This window comes from Vicia villosa, linkage group LG4 (assembly GCF_029867415.1).
Source record: "Vicia villosa cultivar HV-30 ecotype Madison, WI linkage group LG4, Vvil1.0, whole genome shotgun sequence".
NCBI classification, from domain to species: Eukaryota; Viridiplantae; Streptophyta; class Magnoliopsida; order Fabales; family Fabaceae; genus Vicia; species Vicia villosa.
The window spans coordinates 188,853,294-188,872,657 of NC_081183.1; the positions used below are offsets into that span (position 1 = coordinate 188,853,294).

The 19,364-nt window shown below is 32.8% G+C and overlaps 1 protein-coding gene across 1 annotated transcript; it reads right to left on the reverse strand.

Moving 5' to 3' along the window:
* Positions 1-6,255: 6,255 nt before the first annotated feature.
* Positions 6,256-8,318, reverse strand: LOC131600579 (transcription factor MYB36-like). Its single transcript, XM_058872718.1, has 3 exons — positions 8,061-8,318; positions 7,795-7,924; positions 6,256-6,839 (listed from the first exon to the last, which is right to left on the reverse strand). Exons 1-3 carry the CDS (start codon positions 8,194-8,196, stop codon positions 6,287-6,289), a joined length of 819 nt encoding a protein of 272 aa, XP_058728701.1. The 5' UTR covers positions 8,197-8,318; the 3' UTR covers positions 6,256-6,286.
* Between the last annotated feature and the right edge of the window lie 11,046 nt (positions 8,319-19,364).

Sequence of the window (19,364 nt, forward strand, 5' to 3'; positions counted from 1 at the left end):
ATCTGCAATTGTTCTGTTTATATAGGACTGAATTAGGTCACAATCCTTGGGCTGAATCTTGTTAATTTGTCAAATTGGTGTTTGATTGATTCTTGAATAACAACTTTCCAAAATTATCTCAATTTACATATTTCTCTCCAAATCTCTTTGCCCATGAATTTGCACCATATATTTGACATATTTGATTAATTGGAAGATCAATCCTTGATTTTTTTTTAACAAATTATCTCATATTTTTATATGAATTATTAATATTTAATTGAATTAAAATTCAAATAAATAAAAGTAAATATTAAAAAAATAAGAATAATCATTTAAAAAATCATTATAAGGCTCATTGTCCAGTTGGAAATCCATATCTTAGACCCATTTAATCACAAACTTAAAATTCATCACTTTTTTTTTTATGAGTTTCTTGAATTTTAACCGTTGAGCCTTGAACCCTTGAAGATGAAATAAGACGGGCAAATTTTGGGGTATGACACCAATATTGACATCTTGCTGGATGTTCCTAAGAACCTGGTCAGCATCTTGATGCCTTTGTACTATTCTAGGGATCTCTTGCTCAATTTGATCTCCTTGTCCTATAGGTTCGACCCCTCTCACATTCGACCCTTGAGTAGTCGAAAGGTTTGGTTGTGGGGGCGCTCCAAAGAAATCTGCAATTCTGGCCATTTGTCCCGCCAATATTTCATAACTTTGATTCGTGTTATTTATCATGGGAGTAAAAATAGTTCCCATTTGTTGAGTAAGGGCATTCACCATTTCATGATTACTTTCGTCCATTTGTTGTCGAATTGACAGCATTGACGTAGTACTTAAAGATGGCAAAACCTGGTGATTATATCTTATGCCTATAGGTCGACCCCCTGTATTTGATGTGCTTGTAGCCATCATGCTGTCAGAATATAATGAAGGATTTGTGTGCCAACCTTGCATCATAGACGTGGGCATTCCAAACTGAGGGTTAAAACCTGGTGGAGGCATCATTCCATGAAACGGCGGTCGTAATGAATTCAACGGTGACCGTACATTCGTTGGTGATGATACCATTATTGCTGCCGTCGATCCACCAGTATTTGTTGTTCCCACTGGGGATGAATCTGCGGCATTTTGCGGTGTTGCTCCGGTTAGAACACCTCCTTGATTTCCAGAAAGATCAGAATTATTTGTATTAACTTCAGCCATGTTAGTTAATTTCCGACCACTTCTTAATATCATACATAACTATTGTACTAACAAATATAAAACAAACAGCAATTGACGGGTCCCACTGGGCGTGCCAATTTGTTTACCCAGAAAAATGGTAAACAAGCGCTAGTTTCATTTTTAAAGGTTACTTTTGCGGAATCAACTACAATACTCCAGGACTAATTGCTTTATTTTGTTATATTATGTGTATCTGATTTGTATTAAATGTAAATAGTGACTTTAACGTAAAAGTAAGCACTAAAATTAAAGGCTTTAAAGTAAATCAAAGCAATAAAAAGGCAGTAAATGTGCACTGAAAGATAAAATGTAATGTAAAATGATTGCATTTAATTAAACTGGTACGCATACGTACATTCCAAAGTTGCACTCGTTACACATTGCGCAGAGATTTGAGTTTACTTGTGTTTATGTAGAAAATGCGGACCCCTAACTATTCCTATAAAACTTGCTTAAATAGAGAATAAAAATAACTACTACTAATGGTCGACTGATTATCAGTCAACACGTGTCTTCGACATGCAAGATCTTCAATTGTGAGACTTCCACGCGTCTTGTGAGAACTACCAGAAAAACCGCCTGGAACTGCTCCTTAACTTCTACTGCCTCTCGACTTCCACTTCAGTTTCTGCAGCCAAAAATCCTTAAGTCTTCGCATCCTTTTGGTCTGGTCGAACGCTGAAGCCTCTGATCATCTTTCTAGTCGAACAGCTTCGACTACTAAGCATTACTTAGTCGAACCACTTCGACCCAAATGGCAATGTAATTATTTAATTGAGGCCCAATTACCAATTTAGGGTCTTTTTACCAAATTGAGGCCCAATTACCAATTTTGAGCCCCAGTTGCCCATTTGTTAGTAAGTCGAAAACCCAAGGTAACACACTGTTACGACGTTTATACTACTCACCGTGCGACGCGCCTGTTTGATGACATCTCATTATTCTCTGAATGGTTGGTATGCAGTTCGACCATCACTGTTCCATATCTGCCGGAGCGTGTCATACGGCAGTTCGGCTACATTCAGACGATACCCCGACACCCTGCTGCTTCCACTCCTCTCGGCTTGACCCGTAGGTAGATATATGAGATCTTTGTTGACTATCATAACCATTTTATACTGGACGAGGCTCGGGCGACCAGAGTAGAGAGAGACTGGAGTTGCGTTCATGGCTACATCATGTAGTTTTTCACTGTCTCACACCCCTACATGGTGCCCACTGCAGAAGGATCACCATCCAAACCAGCTCATCATGAGATATTATAGGGGCACCAGTCTCAGTTGGACTACACTCAGGATGTGTTGCATCGTTGTCACCAGATAGTTGAGATATGACAGGCAGGCATTGAGGAAGGTTTATTTCCTTAGGGGTCTGGTGACAGGCGTATAGGGGATGACATAATTGTGGTGGCATATGGGGAACTTGTGTACCGCAGACATCGCGCTAGGATGGGTGGGAGAGTAGGCGGTAGAGGCAGAGGAGGCGGAAAAGGAGATGGTAGAGGCAGAGGAGGCGGCAGAGACAAAGGAGAGGATGAAGATATTGTTTGACACACAATAGTGACTGTGATGATTATCTTTATGTACTATATTTTGATGACATTGATGTACTATTTTTTTTATGATGTTTATGACACATGACTATTTTGACGTACTATATAAGATTGAGTAGACATATCACTATTTTAATGTACTATATTTTGATGTATTATTTTGTTGCACGAAAAAGTTGGAGTTTTGGAGTGAAATATTACAGGTTTAAAATATAGCAGAAAATTCCAGAGCTATATCTACGGAAAATTCTTGCGCTAAGACGTTTCATATATGTAGATTTAAAAATTTACCTGAACTGAATTAATTTGACTTTTTCCTAACATTTACTAGTTTAAAATACTTCCGTAGATGCAACTCACTTACTTTGGAGGATACCAAGCTAGGAAGGAAATCCACTATATAGTATTAGTTCAACGCTTAAACAATCTCAGTTTACAACTTATCACCTAATCACTATCCTATGCAATTTCTACCTAGGAACCTTCTAGATGTGAAAACTCCCTCTCACTTCCCACAATCACCTCAATGATAAAACCAGTCACAAACCTATGACAAGAACCAAAACAGAAGATTACATTTTCAATAAACAATACTTAGGTTTTATTAAAGTCTTTAACTAATAACATTACTGTTAAATCCAGAATTGACAAACTCTTGAAGAGTCATTTCATACTCACTAAGGGGTTTGCAACATATATAGTTTATTAAGGTAATGCGATCTCTTTCTAATTTGTCAATCTTATTTTTGGAAGATTCTAATTCAAATTTCATGAGATCATACTCCATTTTTAAACTTTTCATTGTCTGGCTTTATCTTGACAACGACCCATAAGGTATTGAATGAAAGAAATTAAATCTAAACGAGATAGTTTATAAAATACCTCATCTTCTTCTTCTTCAGAATCTAAGCCAGAACCTGAATCAAATTTTGTGTCTGAACACGTTGAATCTATCAGAGCTAGATTGACTTCTTCTTCATCTTTTTCAAATTCTTCTTCTTTGTCAAGTTCATCCCATGTTACCATGAAAACTTTCTTGACCTTGTTTCTAAAGTTGTTCTTATGAAAGCTTTCTTTCTTTGGCCGGTCCTTCTACAACTATGGACATTCAGCAATAAAAGGACCAGGCTTCTTGCAGTAAAAGCATCCTTTCTGATCATCTTTGTTGATTCTGGAGCTTATCTCTTTGAAGCCATTACCTCTGCCTCATAATTTCATGTTCTTCTTATTGGCCATATACTGAAATTTCTTGATTATGGATACCATTTCTCCATCTTCTGATTCTTCTTCATAATCTTATTCATGAGTAGGTTCTTCAGATTTCCAAACTTGAAAGAATTTGGCATAATGATCAACAAACTTCAAAGCAAGAAACTTTGACTTCTGAACATGTTAATCTCTAATCAACTCTATCTCATGACTCTGGAGATTGCTTATTAAGCTTTCTAGATTTATCTGCATAAACTCTATAGCTTCTTGTATAACTATCACCTTAGGTATATATTTAGCAGGAAGACTTCTAAGAATCTTCTTAACATGATCAAAAATTATATAACTTTTGTTCAAAACTTGAAGACTAGATACAAGAACTTGAAACCTTGAGAACATGGTCTCAATGCCTTCATCCTCTTTCATTTTGAATAGCTCATACTGTGGACTAAAATGTTTGCCTTGGCCTCTTTAACATGTTGATTTCCTTCATAGGTAGCACAAAAAGAATTAAAGATGGTTTTGGCAGTAGATTTGTCAAGAATCTTGAGATACTCATAATGACTTAGAGCATCTACCAAGATTCCTCTAACTCTATGGTGCTTTCTATATATCTTTTTCTAAGCAGGTGTGAGGCTCTTTCTATCAGCCATCATACCTACTCCATCAACCATAAATCAGTTTCATCTTCAAGAATATCTCATAACTGATCATCAAGACCTATTATGTGAGTATATATTTTGCTTTTTCACCACTCAAACTCACTAATATTACCACTGAATATTGGAGGTTTAGAAATATAATTGTTCTTTTCAGATGTACTTTGATCAGCATTGTTAACTACTTTAGATTCAGGCATGTTGTTTTTCTCTCATGATCTTTTATGTACCACTGTTAAGTGTTGTGCACAGACCGTGCTCTGATGCCAACTGAAGGTGAGAAAAACACAATAAGGGGTTAAATTGTCTTAACTTTTTATCTTACAAGGATAGAATCTAAGTTAGAGCTTGATAGTGATAGCAGCGGATAAAATTGATCAGAAATAATTAAGAGAGTAAGAAAACACACAAGCAATTATCCTGGTTCCTCCTGCAAATCAAGAGTAGTCCAGTCCCCTTGCACTTCCAAGAGATTTCCACTATAATAAAATCTGATTACAAATTGTTCAAGCATACAAGCAAGAGAATTCCAATGCCCAAACACAAAAGTAAGGGATTTCAATGCTCAAACACGCAAGCAAGAGACTTTTAATTGCCCAAACACACAAGAAAAAGACTTTAATGCTTAAGCACACAAGAGACTTCTAAATGCTCAAGCACGCACGTAAGAGACTTCCTAGAATCCATTTAGCAGATAAATGATAATGATATTTAGATAATTACACTTTATATATATTCAAAGGTTTAAACAAAATACAACGCAGGAAAACTCTAATTTATATATAATCAAGAGGAGTATGAAATTGAAACATTTGAATCACATTTAAGATGCTAGTTCAATACCGAGAGATTAACTTTATAACTTCAGCGTACCAAGTTCAAATTCTCTCCCTTGATACCACTTTATTTAATAATAATTTTCCTTTTCTTATTTTATTACTATTAAGAAAACGAATCACATTAAAATAAACACTATTCAATTAAAACTAATATTGACTGAGGCATAATTGTGTTAATCATTTCATCATTGTGTTTTTTTGTTATTTTAATATATATTTGCTTTTTCATTGAGGTACAACATTTATAATCCATGAATTTTAACTCATTATTTCAGAGCTAAAAAACAATCATTTACTGAGTACTACAAATGCAGCACAAGAAGCGTGAAGTGAGAGAAAAAAAGACAGAATCTTTTATGGTTATTGAATGATAAGAAGGACAAAATATTCAACTCCAAGTTTTGAATTGGACACATCTCCATGCAAATTTCGTGACCCACTCATAAAAAATAAACCATAAAAAATGCTTATGTCATATAAAAATCCTTATTCCCAAACAAAAAAACAAAAAACCCAATCTCATGGACCACACAACAACATTATTCATGCAACACATTAACCTTAAACAAAGACTTGTAAAAAAAAAACATCAATCTTGTAATCTTTAATAATCAACTTTTTAAATTGTTTAATAACAAACTTTGGTCTAATAAATTATCTTATCATTTTCTAAAACAAAGTATAGATTATTATCTTATTAAGATTCCGTCCTTATTGCTTCTCGCTTCGATTCGCTTAAAAGAACACTCAGTGATTTTGCCATCTCATTATCTCATGAATGATTACTAGCACTAAACAATGAAATATGTTGTATTGAATCAATTTGATTTTATGTCAGAATGATTAAAATCAATCCAATCCAAAAAACCACAAGTTAAAGCAAGATCACCAACTCTCTCATGATCATGATGAAGTCCGAAGTCGAAATCGAGCAATGGATCCATTGATTCATTAGCAGCTTGATCTTGAATAGATACACAGTCGTTGTTCATTGCAATGCTCGAAGAGTCTTCACACACGGATACCATAGAATTAACAACATTGTTGTTACTCGTACCAATTTCGGAGGCAACAATGCTTTTTTCAAGAACTTGGTTGAAACCATTGTTTATTTCATCATTGTTGAATTCATAACTAGCATCAAAATTGTTTCCTAACATAATTGGCAATGGTGAAAGTAGAGAATATTGTGAATTTTGGAGGTTGGAATTTTGAGGTAGTGATGCAATTGGAGGGGTAGTATTGTCATTTCCTGATAATGATTTGAGGTTAATTTTTCCTGCCATAAATTTTTTCTTCAGTTTTGTGTTCCAATAGTTTTTCACATCATTGTCTGTTCTGCCATGTAGTTTTGATGCTATGACAGACCATCTGCACCAAATCAAAAATTTCATGAGTATTCAAACTTTTAGGCATATTGTACAATCCTGTAAAGTACAAAACTAACTTAGTACTATAAAGAAAAATAATTTAAAAAATTAAAAACTTATAGCATATAGAATAGATATACAAACTATTCAATAAATCTAAAAAATATATTTACTTTCAGAGTTGGTTGCTGTGAGGTTTGAATTGGTTTTAAAAGGAAATTTTATTTGATTTAAAAATAAAATTATTTACGCACGGTTTGATTCAGTATTGAATAACTAGTTTAAAAAAATCTGATCCGATTAAATTCAATTTTATAACATTTAATATGAATAAGTTTTTGGATATTTAAATTACAAATTATAATTTTTTCATCAATAATATTATAGAAATACTATAAAATAATACATTTGAAATAATATACAACATATAGTCTATTAAAAATTAAAATTATAAAATGAAAAGAAACAATAGTTTATATTTAAATAAATGAAATATTAAACTAATAAATAATTCTAAAATAATTTAAATATCAATGAATAGTAAATTAATAATCTATCATATTAATAAAAAAACAAATAAATATTAAAATACATGAATGTGGATCAGTTAACTTTGCATCTATTTTAAAATATCAATCTCAAATTCAATTTGGTAAGCAGTTTTCATAAAAGAAAATACAAACACCTAAAAAATTAGTAGATTTTTTAAAATTTTAATTTTTAAAATTGATTTGCAGTTTTTTATTTTATTCAGTTTGAATTTGAATCAATACTCTTATTTATTATATATAAAATAGGAGGAAATAACAATTTGTTGCAATTATAATATATAAAATCATATTAAATAAATCATGTATAACAGATAAATTCATCTAAGTTTATAGTAATAATAATTTGGAAATTATAAAATGATAATATAATAGTAGCATTAAATTAAATGATTTGAAAATACTTGCCTGCTACCAATTTGAGAATAGAGTGTGCAAATGATGGTGTCCTCTTCTTCAGTAAAGCCTCCATGTTTGATGTTTGGCCTAAGATAATTCAGCCACCTTAGACGACAACTCTTCCCACACCTCTTAAGATCTGCATATTATAAATTAATCATAGTTAATTATTTCATTATTGATTTACTAATAAATAAATAAATAAATAAATAAATTTCTCATGAAAATGAAAAACCAAAAAAAGAATGCAACAATGTGAAAAGAGAAAATAATACCAGCTTTTTTGGGCAATGAAATCCAATTTTCAACAGTGCCATGAATTTCAATATAACTCTTGAGTTTTGCATCTTCATCAGGAGACCATGGTCCTCTCTTGACCTGCTCTTTGTCACAACAAGGAGTTCTTCCCATGTCTACTTTCTCACTCAACAAAAAATTTCAGAACAATGATTTTGAACCAACTTTGATGAATGGTTACATTATAGAAGAAGAACCTAGTCAACTACAAGACAAAACAATGTATGTTACCTTGTGACAATTTATAGTAGTCAAGTATGAATCTATCCAAATAAGTTAGCAATATTATATATATTATATTTGGTCTAAAGTTTTAATACTATTTTATGATTTTTTAAAAATGTATATTCATGATAAATTAAGTAAAATTTTGCCAAAAAAAAAGAAAAGAAAAGAAAGCTTTAATATTTTTGTCATTAAAAACTTCATAGACAAACATGTCTTTAATGTATGATTGTCACTTTTCTATTTGTATCTCATGGTCAAATGTTGACTCAGGAAAAATATATATATAATGGTCAAATATCATATTACTCTTTATTATAAAATTTATAACATATATATCAAATTCCTATAAATTTTGTCTTGACTTGTCAGTAAAATTTTATGTTAGTACTTTTATTTTTTGATTCTAAATTAACCGATCTGAACCTTTGAATTTTTTTATTTATTTTGTATATGAGTATTTAGAATATTATAAAAATTTATTCAAAAAAGTTAAAATTTTAATTAACTAATGAAATAAATATGAAATTTTAAGTGCTGAAAATTTCAGAAAAGAAAATAACCAAAATCTAGACCTTTAAATCAAAATTTAACCTCATTTTGTGCAAAACCATATATATATATATATATATATATATATATATATATATATATATATATATATATATATATATATTTGTAAAGTCTAATAGTGATTTGATAAACTCTCAATATATTTTGATTTTAAATGGACTAAAACTCTTGAGAGAAATATTGCATGGACTAAAAGTTGGATAAAGGTTTTATTATGATTAAAAAAGAAATTTTAATTGTATAAAACCAACCATTTTTTTTAATTCAAATAACTAACTATTTGCTTAACCCTGTATATAAACATATACAATTATGTAAAAATTGTTTTTAATATTTTATTCATTTACACAATAAAAAAAAATTTATATATATATATATATTTTACAACAGCATAATTATAATATCTTTTATAATGTTTGACTCTACTCATAATTAATTTAAAAGTTACTCTTTAATTAAAAAATTTATATTAACAATGTATCAAAATAAAAGTATTTTTTATAATATATTATTCTTTCATTTTCTGAATTGCGAGAATTTGAGCCATGGACAATGGGCATATAATCGTGTTGCCTTCAGTGGCGGATCCAGAATTTTTCTTTGGTGGGGCTTAGATAAATAGTCTATATTTTAACTATACAATTTATGAAATTTATAAAATACATAATAAAATAAATAAATAAATAATAGTTGAGTGAATCTACAAGTAGACACAAAATAATTAATATTAAATAAAAAAAATTAAATTTTAAATAGTAGAGAAGCAATAACAAGAAGAAGAGATCAAATAAATGGTTGTTGATACTAAAGTTGGAAGAAAAGTATGACTTAGAGTCAAACAGAATAAAGTTAAGATTTGATTTGATAGAAAAATTAAATTGGAATAAGTAAGAGTTAAAAAGATAAAATGAAATTAATATGAAGGTGTGTGGTGAGTGGAATAAGTATACTTTGATGTGGCTAGTAAATAGATGAGGAAAAAAATAAAATAGAACAAAATAAAACATTAATATAAAGAAAATTTTGATTTTCTTGTGGGGGCTTGAGCCCCCAACCTGCTTCAAGTGCATCCGCCCCTGGTTGCCTTACCGCTTAAAGTTACAATTTTTTTAAGTAAAACTTCATCATTTTATATATTTATTAATATTTTATGTAAATAAAAAATTATTTAATTATTAATATACAATTTTTTATTGTTATTTAAAGTTAATACAAATTAAAATTACATTTAAATGATATTCAAACTAAAAATATTTAATTTTTAATAATATTCAATTTTCAAACATATTTAAAATCATGTGAACTAAAATAATATTCAAACACATATCAATATTTTTTTAAATAAAATTAAAAAAATTAAAATATTAGACTTTTTTATATTGAAACACAATTAAATATTTTTTAGTTTCTCTTATTTTGAAGGTTTTTTATTTAAAAAATATTTTGTTAACAAATATATGTAATAGTAGTATAAAAACAAACAAATTTTAATTTTTTTGTGGGAATTTTTTTTTTTGACGGATTGTGGGACTTAAAATTTATAGAATATATATTTAAATTTATTTAATTAAATTATTAAAAAAACATCAGTGGTAAGTTTATAATTTTTTTAACCTTCAAATATTGAGTTCAAGAACTTGTATTAGTGTTTTTTGTTTTTTGGTGAAAAAAATTTAAAAAGTAAAAAAAAAATATTTAAATGTGTTTGTATATTATATATAAGTCATGTGGCAATTCCAACTCACTAAATTTGGTGACTGAAGAGCAACTGTTTATGGATCATGAAGAAAATTATGAAATGCAAGGATTTTGTTAGGGACATCCCATATTAGAAAGAGGTTGAACAAGAAAACAAGTATCAGACGGGAGTTATGTACCAAGCCCTTCGAGGGGAGAAAGAGAAGTATATTTGGCACAAAATCATGCTTAATAATTTGGCAAGACTGAGAGCTCTCTCCACGCTTTGGATGACCCTTATTGGTAAACTTCTTACGAAGGATAGACTCATTCGTTTTGGAATGTAATTAGACCCTAAGTGTAGTGTGTGTGATCAGGTTGAAAGCACGAACCATTTATTCTTTCAATGTCGTGTCCTCAATGAAAATTGGAGTAAGGTGTTAAATTGGTTGGGCATCATTAGAAGGCCTTTGGAGTGGAATGAGGAGAAAGATTGGTTGATCATGAAAACTAGGAAAAAAGGTTGGAGAAGGCAAATCTTGAAGGTTGCTATTGCCGAAACCGTCTATGAGATTTGGAGGGGAAGGAATGAAATCATTTTCTCCCAAAGGAGTTTAGAGCATAATATCTTTGATAAAATTATAGATAGTATTATGTGGAGATGTAATTCAAATAAACACTTAAGTACTCATATTCATGTGAGTTCTAGTAGTATAAGCTAGTAGTTTGGTTTTTCCTGGATCATTGGGATCAACTTATAACTATTTGTTTTTGGTTATAATAGATATGCTTTATTTCCAAAAGAAAATTTGGTGACTGAGTTTGTGTTTTTTACTGGGAGTTTTTAAAAAATGGACAATTTGACGATGACAAAATATGTATTTGAAGGTGCGTGAAACACAAGAAATGAGGGGTTTCAATTGAGTTTCAAGGTTTAAAATCAATTTCTTCCCAAATCAAAATACAAGAACAAAAATAAATAACACAATTATTTTTATCCCGGTTCATTGCTAACGAAGTTACTCCAGTCCACCCGCCAAGGTGATTTTGCCTTATCAACAAAGACTTAATCCACTATACCCGAACTGATTACAGACACCATAACAAAGACTAAGTGTCACTTGTTGCAAACCATAAAGACTAATCTTGAAAATTCTGACTAAAGCCCTAGTCTCTCAAGGAACTATCAACTTCACTCGATGAATACAAAGGTTTGTGTTTACAGAGTTACTTCTTGAAAGCAGATTACACAAGTTTGAAATACAGTCAAATAATGCAAAAGTGTTAAACAAGTATCGAACAAAAGCACACTTGCTGCAAGTTAATGAACAAAAGTTCACTTGCTTACAAAATTAAATGAACCTTGCTTTCAAAACTTCAGCACTTGGTCTTTAAAAGTTTTGTCTTCAGAATTTTCAGAACTTGTTCTTCCAGAACCTTGTCTTGAGAATCTTCAGAACTTGGACAAAAAAATCTCAGAGCTAGAGGAGGCCCCAAAATCTCTTTCATCGGAGTCACGAACAGAAGCTCTATCAGTAACGTTCGTCAGAACCGTTGTTATAGAAGCATTCTAGAACTTGACTGAGTCTTTATAAACACATTGGTTTCTTCCAAAGTCATACTGTGTTGAATTCAGAACCTAATTATGTCACACGCCTTTTCTTTAGTGTCAAAACCTGTTAGTAAAAGCTACACACTAGATAGAACCAGTTGCAGGTCAAGATTCATCTATAAATGAGGAGGTAATTCCTATTTTGATGACTGGCAATATGAAAAGTTTGTTAATAGTCATCCTTGAAGGATAGAAAAACACTTAGAAAGGGGGGGTTTGAATAAGTGTAGTTTAAAAACTTGAATGATAAAAACAATTTGCACAGTTATTTTTATCCTGGTTCGTTGTTAACTAAACTACTCCAGTCCACCCCCACGGAGTGATTTACCTCACCTGAGGATTTAATCCACTAATCGCAATAGATTACAATGGTTTTCCACTTAGCCCATGACTAAGTCTTCTAGAGTATCCTGATCACAACCTGGTCACTCTAGGAACACATGCTTAGACACAAGCTAAGACTTTCTTAGAGTATCCTGACCACCACGTGATCACTCTAATTACAACTGCTTAGACACAAGCTAAGACTTCCTAGAGTATCCTGATCAACACTTGATCACTCTAGTTACTTACAAATTAATGTAATCAAATAAGAGTTTTACAATGCTTCTGAAAAGCTATAATCACAACAGTGATATTTCTCTTAACGTTTAAGCTTAATCTCACTAATATATTACAACAGCAATGTAGTGAGCTTTGATGAAGATGAAGTTTCTGAGCTTTGAGTTTGAACAGCGTTTCAGCAAGTTTTTCAGAATTGGTTCTTTTCAAAATCGTCAACATTGCTTCTCATCAGAACTTCATATTTATAGGCACTTGAGAAGATGACCGTTGGGAGCATTTAATGCTTTGCGTGTTCCGTACAGCATTGCATTTAATGTTTCACGCTTTTGTCAACTACCTCGAGCCTTGTTCACGCTGTGTCTACTGACGTTGCCTTTAATAGCTTCCAACGTTCCTTTTGTCAGTCAGCGTAGCATGCCACCTGTACTTTCTTCTGATCTGATGTTTGTGAATAAAACATTTGAATATCATCAGAGTCAAACAGCTTGGTGCATAGCATCTTCTTGTCTTCTGACCTTGAAGTGCTTCTGAGCGTGATACCATGAGAGCTTCAGTGCTTCTGCTTCTGATCTCAAGTTCTTCAGATGCTTCCATAGACCCATGTTCTGATTCTGCCTTGACCATCTTCTGATGTCTTGCCAGACCATGTTCTGATGTTGCATGCTGAACCTTCTGAGACAAAGCTTCTGAGCGCTGATTTGTGCATACTCTTTATATTTCCTGAAAGGGAATTTGCAATGTATTAGAGTACCACATTATCTCACACAAAATTCATATCCTTGTTATCATCAAAACTAAGAATATTGATCAGAACAAATCTTGTTCTAACAATCTCCCCCTTTTTGATGATGACAAAAACATATATAAATGATATGAGTTTGCGATCAGAAAGAGCAGACGGCTAAAAACAATTACACAGCTATAGCATAAGCATGTGAATATGTCTCCCCCTGAGATTAACAATCTCCCCCTGAGATGAATAATCTCCCCCTGAAATTAATACTAGAAGAATTTTAATAATAAAAGACTTCCCTGATTATTTCGGTAGAGACGTTCACAGTGCTTGATCTTCAGAACATTCATGACTTCTGATTTCTGCTTCCATAGGACAGCTTCAGAACTTTGAATTTCTTTAGATCCTCAGAACATTCACAGCTTCTGACTCTTGCTTCCATCGGACAGCTTCAGAACTTGAATTTCTTTGATCTTCAGAACATTCACAGCTTCTGACTTTTGCTTCCATCGGACAGCTTCAGAGCTTGAATTTCTTTTTACATCACTTCATGCTAGATTGTATCAGAACATTGTTGAATGTACCAGAGCATCATCAGAGCATCTCTACATCCTGAAATGTTACAGAACAAAACTAAACGACAAAAGTCAGTATGAATGAATCAGAACATAAATTATGTTTCAGAACACATAATATGTATCAGAGCCATATAAGCCATATAGAATGTATCAGATCCATATAGACATTCAGAATCAGAACATATTCTATCATCAGAATATCTGAACATTCTTCCTTCTTGCTTCTGATTCTGAAGCTTCATAGTACGCAGCTTGCTTCAAGAATCCAAGAGCTTGATTCTCTAAAGAGTTGCTTCATCATCTCGTTGCTTCTTATGTTGATCTTGAAAGAGAATCTTCAATTCCTACAACAACACAACTTAAAGAGTAGAACTTTACAAGTTCTGTTAGTAATGTGGGGCATTTTTACCCAGTAACTGATAATATTAATCAAATCATTTATCATATATTCTCTCCCCCTTTTTGTCATAACATCAAAAAGAATATAAAAGATTCAGATGTAGAAAACGACAAAGGAAAGAAACAAAATTTAACTTTTCATTGATTAAACAAACAGGATTACAAAAGATGTATGCAGAAAACAGATGCAACAAGGAAGGAAAACTACAAAGACTTAAGGACTACAACCCTAGCTTAGACAATCTTAGCTAACATATCATGAATCCCTACGGTCTTCTCAGTTTGTTCAGCCATGAAAGCTTGAAACTCTGCATGCCTGTCCAGACTAGAACCTCCACTGTAGGAGAGATGCATGAATTCAAGGAGGAAGTGAGAGACAGTTCACAGGAAGAGAGCTAATGTCTCAAACGGGGCTTTCCCTTAACATAGAAGTTAAGAACATGATCCTTAACATCATACAATATCTCAAGAAAGTCTTCTTCCTTTGGATAAATGTTGATAACAGCATCACAGAAGAGATCTGACTTGAGACTTCTTGGAATCCTGAGAGATCCGTCTTGAAATCAATGTCAGTGATCCCCGAGATTTGTTTCTCAACCTTGAACCAGAAAACCCTTCCAACAGTTCTATACATATAGAACGACCACCCTTGAGCCTTCGCCTTTGCATCTTGGTTGAAACCATAAGCACCCAAATCATCAGCGTCCACATGAGATTTGCACAAAACTTCCATTATAGATGAAGGACTGAAGCAAGTTTTCAGTGGAGAAACCTCTTGAGAGAAACTTGAAGGCGGATTCATGATGAATGCTAGGATGAAGATGAATAAACTAAGGTTTATGAAAAAAAATATTCATAGAAAAGTGAGAGAAGGAGAGAGAGAGCGCAAAGATTGATTGAAGAATGCAAGGGAATGGAGAAATAAATAGAGGGAATGTGGGGAAGGAAACGTTCTAGGGAAAGGAAACGTTTGACGGGTATGAAAAAACGAAAAAGGACAATAAAAGAAATGATGAATGGCATTTAATGTTATTTGACGTGAGGAGAGATAATAATGACAAAAGAAGTGATTAGCACAGTTACCTAAGTAGACGTCCCCTCAACTGCACGCACGTTTGTCCAGAAAAAAATGAACATGTGTTTACCATCTGGATAGCCAGTTACAGCTGTTTTACTTTTAAAGAGATTCTGAATCAACTTAGACAATGAAACGTTAGTAATAACTGAATCACTACTTCTAATTGATTACAAACAGAACTTCTTATAAAAGACTAATCCAATCTCATTTCAGAAGATACTCATACATAAGATCTTCTCATCTTCTCATTATGGGCATAAATCCATACTGATATTCTTCAGAATGAACTTAAACCTATCTTCAGCAAGGGGTTTTGTAAAGATATCAGCCCATTGATGGTCTGTATCCACAAAGTTTAAAAATATAACACCCTTCTGAACATAGTCCCTTATGAAATGATGTTTAATCTCAATATGTTTAGCTTTTGAATGTAAGATAGGATTCTTAGATAAACATATAGCAGAAGTATTATCACAGAAAATAGGAATGTTACTCTCATATATCTGATAATCTTCTAACTGACTTCTCATCCAGAGCATTTGTGTGCTACATCCAGCAGCAGCAACACATTTTGCTTCTGTTGTTGAGAGGGCAATTGTAGCTTGCTTCTTGCTGTACCATGAGATCAGATGACTTCCAAGAAATTGACAACTTCCAGAAGTACTTTTCCTTTCAATTCTATCTCCAGCATAGTCGCATCACAGAATCCTACTAAGTTATATTCTTTGGATCTTCTGTAAACCAAACCAACATTAGTAGTACCTTTCAGATACCTCAGAATTCTCTTAACCGCAGTTAAATGAGATTCTCTCGGATCTGATTGGAATCTACCACACAAACAAACACTAAAGAGAATGTCAGGTCTAGAAGCAGTTAGGTATAGAAGAGATCCAATCATACCTCTGTACAACTTCTGATCTACCTTCTTACTTACCTCATCCTTACCTAGGACACATGTTGGATGCATAGGAGTTTTGGCTTCTTTGCTTTCTGAAAGATTAAACTTCTTCAGAAGTACTTTCACATACTTCGTTTGATGAACATATGTTCCATCAGAAGTTTGGTTGATTTGAATCCCAAGGAAATACTTGAGTTCTCCCATCATGCTCATTTCAAATTCAGCCTGCATAGACTTAGCAAACTCCTTTCCAAGTGTAGCATTAGATGTTCCAAAGATAATATCATCAACAGATATTTGACAAATTAAAATATCCTTTTTAAATGTTTTACAAAAGAGAGTAGTGTCCACTTTTCCTCTAGTGAAACCATTTTCCAGAAGGAAAGAACTCAAACGTTCATACCAAGCTCTAGGAGCTTGTTTCAATCCGTATAATGATTTCTTTAATTTAAAAACATGATTTGGAGACATGGAGTCTTCAAAACCAGGAGGTTGATGGACATAAACTTCTTCATCTATATAACCATTTAAGAAGGCACTCTTGACATCCATCTGATAAAGAGTGATGTTATGTTGAGTGGCAAAAGAAATTAATAGACGAATAGATTCTAACCTGGTGTTGAATTGCAGTATAGGGCAAGCAACGAAAAAAGATTTGGAAATATTGATCCGGGAATTATCGTCCTCAGAGATGGAGAGATGCCATTCAACAGTTTCTATGGTTTCGAGCTCGGGTTTGAATGAGCAAAAAGTAAACAAAGATATAGACAGGAAAGAATAACAAACACATTCTTAGAAGAGAAAGAACTTATCAGGAATGTAAATATATTCACTCTTCACAAACATACACTTACCAACCCATTATATTCAACCTACGATACTCGTCTATGTCATCACGTATCTCTCACATAAGCGTCCATCTCTGGAGCACAAATGAGATCATCTCACAACTAAGGTTATCTCTAACGCGAAGTCGCGAGAACATCCATATTCTCGCGTCGGCGATCTCTCGCGCGCCGCTCAAACACGAAAGCATTAAGAACAGATACAAGCAGTGAATGCTAGCTCTAAATCTATCTCTAGAGTTCAGAACCAACAGATAATCATCCTAGATAAGGATTTAAGAAGTTTATCTCTAAAGCAACCCAAATCCCCAGCACAGAGCAAAAATCCAAAACAATATCAACACAGATTCGTAAAGCAAGTTAAATATAACATTATAATCGGTAAATATACATAAGATTCGAGTAACTATACAAACAAACCCAACACAAAGAAATACACAAAGAATAGAGAAGATAAACCAAACACCTCGCGGGTTGTCAGCTCCGGTTGATGAGAAATCCACCTCCGATCTTCCAAGTGCATGACCCGGTGTTGTTTTTTAAGCTAATCCTAATCTAAGAATGAAAATGATGGAGTTGGAATCAAAAACTCTCCAAAACCATAACCCTAAAATGGTTCAAATGAAAGAATATAAAGACAATTTCTGCTACGGCCGCTTAGCGGCCAAATCTCGCTTAGCGGACTACACGTATTACAAAAATATCAAGAACAGTAAACAGGCCTCCGCTTAGCGGCCAGAACCGCCGCTTAGCGGCCAGGGAAATTTGGTTCGCCCCTGGAAAGCGCGCTTACACGCCTCTCAGCGGCGCTCTCTGCACAAAACTTGCTTATTTGATCCAAAATCGCGCAATCGGAGCTGTGCCTTCGACACTTTATTCCTCGAGGCTCCAATAAGCATGAATACCTATAAAAACAAAGGAAAAACTATTAAACGGTATATAAAACATATGAAAACTAAATAATGTGAATATATACACAAGAGTGGGGATTTTATTACAAAAACGGAATGAATAGAATCGATAAGTGCCACAATTATATACTCAAAATAACAACATTTTGGCACTTATCAAACTCTCCCCAACTTAAAACTTTGTTTGTCCTCAAACAATGTCAAATAAATCAAAGAATCAAAAGTAATAAACCAAAGAATTGTGAATCAACAAGTTTTGAAAACCAAAAACAAATGTATGGCTCAATACAAAAACGTATAAACAAAGTAAATACTTACCACTATCCTACAACGACAACATATAAATGAAACGAATCTTAAGTACAAAAATCATGCAAAACATTCTAAACCAATACATGCTATCTCATGAATCACACCTAGCAAAATTTCATCAATGGATGAAGAACACACAAAGGTGAAGGACTTTTAACACTCATCCAAAAATCTTGCAAACAAAAGATTAAATTATGCATTCATCCAAAAATCACATTGAAGATACAAAAGCAAGAATCACAAGGACTTTTCAAGGTTGTAATGTGGCTTGGTAAACAAACAAGGGATAAGTCCTAAGGCTAATCGAAACAAAAACTTGCCTAAACCTAAGGGAGTGATCAATCCACCAAAGTCCTAAGCAACAAAATCTCGATTAAACTTCTTCCTTAACCACAAGTTTCTCAAACCAATCACAATACTTATTAGCACAGTTATTCACTTCTCTTTTCTTTTTGTTTTTCAAAACTTTTTTTATTTTTTTCTTTCTTTTTCTTTTCTTTTCTTTTCACATTTTTTTTCTTTCTTTTCAACCTCATAGCAACAACCAAATAAGTAGCAACCATTTCTCTCCCCAACTTGATTTCAACCACACCATCATATGAATACTCCCTACTTTCTAATGCAAGGTAAAAAATCATACCAAAAATCATGGTTGAGGGTTCAAGAAAACAAAGAATCAATCATCCATGCAAAAATGACAACTAAACACTCAAAGATAAGCATTTAGCAAAAACAACGTGGACATTGACAAAAAGCTCAAAAGGGGTAACAAATGATCACACACTCACAAGGTGAATTGACTATTTGGTTATGGTGGTTGTGCTCAAAATGAAATAAAATGCCTTGATCCTTTTCATACTTTCATAAAATCAACATA

What these genes read in the sequence shown, in the direction of transcription:
- LOC131600579 (XM_058872718.1), bottom strand. Translation starts at nt 8,196, where the DNA reads ATGGGAAGAACTCCTTGTTGTGACAAAGAGCAGGTCAAGAGAGGACCA. An exon ending in TTCATTGCCCAAAAAAGCTG is followed by an intron (nt 7,925 to 8,060) that starts GTATTATTTTCT and finishes TATAATATGCAG; the next exon opens with ATCTTAAGAGGTGTGGGAAG. An exon ending in TATTCTCAAATTGGTAGCAG is followed by an intron (nt 6,840 to 7,794) that starts GCAAGTATTTTC and finishes GATTTGGTGCAG; the next exon opens with ATGGTCTGTCATAGCATCAA.